Below are 7,074 nucleotides of genomic sequence, written 5' to 3'. Positions count from 1 at the left end.
ACGGACTGACCATTTGGAAACTTGGGCACTTCCCGAGGGCCCGGGGTCAGTAGGGGGCCCCATGAGATACCCCTGGTACCTTTTTCATAGGCTTTTTTGAGCTTGGGCAAGGACACAGGGGCCCCATGATCCCCTGTTGCCCGGGGGCCCCATGAGTTGTCAGTCCACCCCTGCACCTGACCTCCTTAAAGTGGTTAAAGTTAAAGTGAAACCCTGCCAGTGAATTCCTCTTATTTTTAGTATACCATTGAAAGTTTTTTGTAATACCTGTTGAAAAAAATATGGTTTATCTGATGGAAAAAAAAAACTATTGATAAAGTGGTTATAATGCCTTAAGGTTTGCATAATTTTATGCATTAAGTTAAAAAACCTTCTGTGCTGCAGGATCCCCTAAGCTCCCGTTATTCTTGCCTGAGCCCCATCCAATCCAACGATGTGCACAAGAGCAGCGACTCTTGCCGCTGTCTCCCTCCTCACTGGGCAGATTGGTAGCTGTGGCTGTCAATCAAATCCAGTGATGAGGAAGTGGGGATCAGGTTCGAGCTTCCTGCTCTGTGTCAATAGACGCAGAGAGCATGGCTCGTGATTAAGTCAGCAGGGTGTCCCCATGGAAAGCGGCTTTCTATGGGGGCACTTGCCAAAGAGGAGCCTGGAGCACTGGTGGGGGACCCCAAAAGAGGAGGATCAGGGCTGCTCTGTGCAAAACCATTGCACAAAGCAGGTAAGTACATCATGTTTGTTATTTTAATATAAAAAAAACAGAAGGTTTAATGTCACTTTAAACATAGGTAAGTGCACATATTTTTTACAGCTAAGGCAGAATTGGTAGGAGGGAACATTTTTAAGAATAGCTAGACCATTTATATTGATTGACACGATGTTCAGCAATGTGGGCAACAGGAAAGTACGTTTTTGATTTTCTTTTTTACATCTAAAAGCTCAATTGGGTATATTAGATTCGTTACTGGGTCAAGTTAACTGCATAGTTCCCAAATCATGTATTTATATGGAATTTCATAATGACCATCATAATTGAAAAACATTTAATTGATGTTTATATGACTATACGCTACACTTAAAAAATAATTTTACAAAGGACAAATTCAGGTTTTACTCGTATTCTTTTTATACTCTTTTTTTTTTTTTTACATGGAATTCTTAGTAAGCAATTAGAGACAATGACCTTATGTAAGCAGAGAACAGTCTAAACCACAATGAATGAAAGAGCCATACATTTACCTTACTAAACACAAAAACAGTTGACATCTGACATTCAATGCACTCAGCCATCAGCAAATGAAGGTGTATATAAGGACAGATATACTGTGCACTAAGCATCATCAAAATCTTACTCCATCATCAACAAAAATGGGGAAGGTAACAGGTCTAAGTTTTTTAGAAGTATTACAATGTACATATATATTTAGAATCACAGTTTAATTTGAGAAATATATAAAACTAGGTTTAACTGAGGGTGAGAAACAAATATGAACAGTATGTGGCATGTGTATAGTGTTCTAAATGAATTAGTGGCAATGAGAAATAATTAGTTAGGCCATTTATTTAAGCAGAAATTAGATAAGAGTATGGTTTTATTATATTGATGTAAAATTTGATTTATAAGTCTATGAGATTTTTTTAAAGTGCATATAAACCCTGCCAGTGAATTCCTCTTATCTTCTCCTTTTTAGTATATCATTGAAAGTTTTTTGTAATACCTGTTGAAAAAAATATGGTTTATCTGATGAAAAAATAAAACCTATTGATTTTCCCATAAATCTTGTGAGCTGATAACTTCCTCTGCTTCTTACCTATGCACAAGAAGGCATTAGGAAGATTAGGAGGGAAGAGGTAAATGAGGAGAGGTCTATGTTCTTTGTAAATAAAATAAAAAATTGAGTAGACAGAACAGACAATCAGGGGTGGACTGACAACTCATGGGGCCCCGGGCAATAGGGGATCATGGGACCCCTGTGTCCTTGCCCAAACTCAAAAAAGCCTATGAAAAAGGTACCAGGGGCATCACATGGGGCCCCCTACTGACCCCAGGCCCTCGGGCAGTGCCTGAGTTTCCAAATGGTCAGTCCGCCCCTGCAGACAATACTTGCTTAGGGATTTAGAGCTGTGTCATCATGTTAAATAAGAAGGTAGGCGCATACTACATTTTTGAAAAAGACAACATTGGCATATTTTCTTGTACTTGCAGCATGTTTAAAATGATAAACACGGAGAACTGTACATGTATAGCAGAGTCGTATGAAATATTTTTTTATTTTGCTATTTTGCTAGAGTGTATGCACACAGATAACCTCTGCTTGTGCATTGTGCACATTTGGTCCTCTTGCGCCAAATTTAAAGTGTATCTTTAGTTTTTTGTTTTATCTTTAGAAAGAGAAGGAACTGGTTAGAAGCTCTGTTAAAATTTATTTTGCTTTCTATTTCTCATTGAGGAGATTTTCATTTACATTCTGTCCCAGAACAGAACCAAAGTGAGAGGAAATCTCAAATAAAGGGTAAATCCCCTCTTCAGTTGTTGCCACTCAAACAAAGGTCCCCATTGGAGGATTTATACATCTCCTGTATAATTTAGAATTTTTTCATCATTTTCTGTTACAATGACAATGTCACCAGAACAAATAGACAGGGGTGATAACAGTTCTCTTTACTAAAAAAAATAGTATAAGCTAAAGGTACACGGTAAGATGCAATACAAAAGTGGTGTTGGCATTTGTAGGTCTGCTAGACTGTATTTATAGGATTATCTTCTGCAGCTGTTTTCATTGTGAGTTTGATTTTTTTTTTTTAATGGAAACAGTGTCAAAACAAAGGTACTGAAATCTCTGTCTCCCCTACTACTGTTTTTTCATGTTTCTAAATTGTTTTATTCATTCTTATGAGAGGAAAACAGTTCCAGGGAGCTAGAAGGTGATCCTTGGTTGGTACTAATAATTTGACAAATAATTAGTGTTACAGTAAAATATTATAAAGTACAAATCACAGCATATTATAACTTTTTTTTCTACAGATCATATTTTATGAAGACAAGAATTTCCAGGGCCGCTCCTATGAGTGTAGCTCTGACTGTCCTGATATGACCTCCTTTTTCAGCCGCTGTAACTCCATTAGAGTGGACAGTGGAAACTGGATCCTCTATGAGAATCCCAATTATAGGGGAAACCAATATTACCTGAGGCGAGGAGAGTACCCAGACTTTCAGCAATGGATGGGGTTTAATGATTCTATCAGGTCATGTCACCTGACCCCTCAAGTAAGTATTTGTACACAAATGTAAAGTTCCTGTAAAATTGCATACTATTCATCTCAATGGGTCAAAATGGATATTAAAATGAAATATACAGCAAGGCTGACATAATCTTATCAAGAGAACATTTTCCAGCAGGTCCTTCATTGTGGTACACCTGATTATGTGTATGCAATACCACACCACAGATCTTCATGTGGGGGAAAAAAAGAGCAGATGAACTTCCAACAATTTACTATTAAGAACAGCAGGGTCAGTTTTCCCAATGCAGAACACTTTTGAAGATCTGCTCATAAATTGTAGGATCTAAGTGTCACTGTTCTGATGAGGAACTATAAGCTGTAGAGGGAAAAAAAAGAATGGGTATAGAAATTTGAGCAGAAATCGAACACCCTGAACATTGGCCTTGATAGAGATAAAAGGTTCATGTGCTACTATGACTCCAACTTATATATCATCTTTGTGTAGCTTATAATTCAGCTTCTAGGAAAATATCAGTTGTAAGGACAAAATGTCTTGATCAAATATTTTTATTTCACACCTGAACTTTATTGCCTGGGTTTATTTTTAAAAAGCGTTCATGCCTTATTGATCTGTATCTTTGCTTCATTGTTTGTTGTTGGTTTAATCAACTTGCCTTCTTTGATGCCCACTATACTTGCATGTGTAATTAAAGCTCCACCCAAAAGGGAAAGTTCTGCTTTAAGTCTTTGTCCCCTGCTCCCCATTAAGGATTGGCACCTTTGGGGAGTGGGTACCCGAATTTGACAGGTACCCGCTCCCACTTCTGCTGCAATCGCCTAGGAGATCGGTAGCGGAAGTTGTCCTGCCCCCCTCCCTCCCCGTAATCTTCTGGGACACGTATGCAGGTCCCAGAAGACTATGGGGCCATTCACAAAGCGCAGCGCTTCTTGCACATGTCCAGTGGGCACCCGGCTGTGAAGCCGCAAGCTGTCACACCCGGGTGCCCCCACCGAATATGCCAGCATCAGGGAGAGAAGACAGCCGGTGAAACCAGCCATGGTGAGGACACCGCTGGACCAAGGGACAGGTATTTTAAAAGTCAGCAGCTACAGTTTTTGTAACTGCTGACTTTTATTTTATTTTTTTCAGCTGGAATTCCGCTTTAAGTATGATTTTTTTGTATGAAACCACGTCTGCAGAAGAAATCTAATTGTTTTCAAAAGCTTGCACCTGAAAATATGTTCAGTTGGCCAATACAGGTATTGCCTACTTTCATATCTTAAAAATATATATGGAAGAAAACGAGCGCTAGATCTATGCAAATGGAGCTGCTAGCATGAAAGGTAATAACCTCAGAACCTTCTAAATATGATATATATAACAACATGCAGTGCTGAGATAGATAATAATTATCATAAATTATTACTAATATAATATATATCAAAAAACCGGTATAATGTACGGATGTATATAGCGTCTCTAAATATCGGAAGAAATTAAACAACACTCCAAAACGGTGCAAATATGTGGTGTGAACGTGACAGTCTTTCAAAAGATCAGGGTAGCAATGGTGACATTGGTGGTAGATATAGATGCAGATTGCACTATCTAGATAGTGCTTATTAATGCACATAAGATTGATGATACATGGGTCTTCTAAAGTTGGACATCTAGGATTTGGATCATCCAATGGGCAGCAACAGGAATTACAGCATATCAGCCACGTTTCCAGATACTTGAAATGCGGTCAAAATCCACCAGAGGGAGCCAGCGATCCACATGTCATCAAAGGTCTTTAACCCAGCATCAAGGTGTATGTAGTACCACTGAGAGCAACTTCCTGACATGTTTCGTGCTATAGCACATTCTCAAAGGACTAGCACGAAACATGTCAGGAAGTTGCTCTCAGTGACCCTACCACGTTGTCTCTTCAGTTGGCTAGGTGCCAAAAGTTATTTGAAAATGTAAGTGATATTCTTTTCATTGTTATTCAACATAATAAAGCAGTGTTACACTATGGCATTCTTTGTGCTTGGGCTCATTTCCCTATGAGCCTGCCTTTTAAAAGGAGACCGTTGGATGACATCTTAACTGCTGGCTCCCTCTGGTGGATTTCGTTTGTATTAGATACACCTTGATGCTGGGTTAAAGACCTTTGATGACATGTGGATCGCTGGCTCCCTCTGGTGGATTTTGACCGCATTTCAAGTATCTGGAAACGTGGCTGATATGCTGTAATTCCTGTTGCTGCCCATCGGATGATCCGAATCCTAGATGTCCAACTTTAGATGACCCATGTATCATCAATCTTATGTGCATTAATAAGCGCCATCTGGTTAGTGCAATCTACACCTATATCTACCACCAATGTCACCATTGCTACCCTGATCTTTTGAAAGACTGTCATGTTCATACCACATATTTTCACCGTTTCGAAGTGTTGTTTAATTACTTTCATATCTTGCCAGTGTGAGTATCTAGAGGTCTCTCTGAGGTGCCATATTTTGAAAGTATGGATGAAGAGGTGTCCAAATATAAATTCTGCTATACTTACTAAATTCAAATTAACGAATACACAAGTTGTCCTAGATTCCCAGGAATGTTAAGTGGTTGTAAAGGCTGAAAGTTTATTAACCTTCATGCATTCTAGGAATGAAGGTAAAAAAACCTTTAGTGTGCAGCAGCCTCCGCAGCCCCCAATACCTACCTAAGCCCAATCCCAATCCAGCTATGTGAATGAGAGCTGAGGCTCACTTGGGTCTCTCTCTTCTCATTGGCTGAAACACAGCAGCCAGAGCCAGTCAATCACAGCCATAGACACACAAAGGAAGCTCGAGAGTGGAGGTGCACTGGTGCCCCCAGAGCAAGCTTCTTGTTGTGGAGGCACTGAGAGGGGTGGAGGGGCCAGGAGCACTTGCAGGGGATCCAAGAACAGGAGGATTGGGGCTTCTCTGTGCAAAACTATTGCACAGAACAGGCAGGTGTGATGTATTTACTATTTTAAAGAAAAAAAAAACAAGTCTTTATAACTACTTTAACAGGTAAGCATGTAACCTGTTGTAACATAATAGGGAATGCAGCAAACAATGTTATTAAGTGTTCTGATATGTCTTTGCAATCTTGACTCTTGAAACATGGATTTAATACAATAATGCTAACTGGTGTTGGAAGACACTGGTTTGTGAGTATTAGCATTCAGCTATGATGAAGTAATTCCAGAATCTTTGCTGCAGTTTACGAACATGCCTCCTAACATCTTTTTTTCCTTAAAGCACCGTGGTCCATTCAGGATGAGGATCTATGAGAAGGAAGATTTCAGAGGTCAGATGATGGAGTTCACTGAGGACTGTCCCCATGTCTTTGAGCAGTTCAGATATAATGATATCCACTCCTGCCATGTATTTGATGGTCACTGGGTTTTCTATGAAGAACCCAACTACAGAGGACGTCAGTATTACCTGAGACCTGGAGAATACAGGAGATATACTGAATGGGGTGCCTCAAATTCCAGAGTAGGCTCCTTTAGAAGAGTCCAATATATTCAGTAAACATGAAAAATAACTTCACATTTGATTTTCAAAAATAAAACCTGATCTTTATTGCCTGGTTTATGATTTTTTACTATTTGAGTGGCATTAATGCAATTACTTGTTGAAATTAGTGATGGGCAAATCTGCCTGGGTTTGATCAACTAAGAGTTAGGTGAATCCTGCTGCTAAATTCTGGTCATGTTCTGGGCTGTTAGGCAAACTATTGTCAAAATGGCATGTGGAACAGGGCACTGATATGCAGTACATGAAACAATGCAGAAAAAAACCCTCAAAAATACAACATATTCTACTAAGGAA

The 7,074-nt window shown here is 39.3% G+C and overlaps 1 protein-coding gene across 1 annotated transcript; it reads left to right on the top strand.

Annotated features, from left to right (window-relative positions):
- Window positions 1–1,342: 1,342 nt before the first annotated feature.
- LOC149473814 (gamma-crystallin-3-like) lies at window positions 1,343–6,825 on the top strand. Its single transcript, XM_089671461.1, has 3 exons — window positions 1,343–1,377; window positions 3,026–3,268; window positions 6,499–6,825. Exons 1-3 carry the CDS (start codon window positions 1,369–1,371, stop codon window positions 6,772–6,774), a joined length of 528 nt encoding a protein of 175 aa, XP_089527587.1. The 5' UTR covers window positions 1,343–1,368; the 3' UTR covers window positions 6,775–6,825.
- Window positions 6,826–7,074: the final 249 nt, after the last annotated feature.

This window comes from Staurois parvus, unplaced genomic scaffold, assembly GCF_062004578.1.
Source record: "Staurois parvus isolate SC_StPar_1 unplaced genomic scaffold, SC_StPar_1.0 ptg000011l, whole genome shotgun sequence".
Taxonomy (NCBI): domain Eukaryota; kingdom Metazoa; phylum Chordata; class Amphibia; order Anura; family Ranidae; genus Staurois; species Staurois parvus.
Note: the sequence above shows the minus strand (reverse complement) of the source record. Positions and strands in the feature narration are given on the sequence as shown.

Coding starts and splice junctions, on each gene's coding strand:
- LOC149473814 (XM_089671461.1), top strand. Junction 3,269..6,498: donor CATGTCACCTGACCCCTCAA/GTAAGTATTTGT, acceptor TTTTCCTTAAAG/CACCGTGGTCCATTCAGGAT.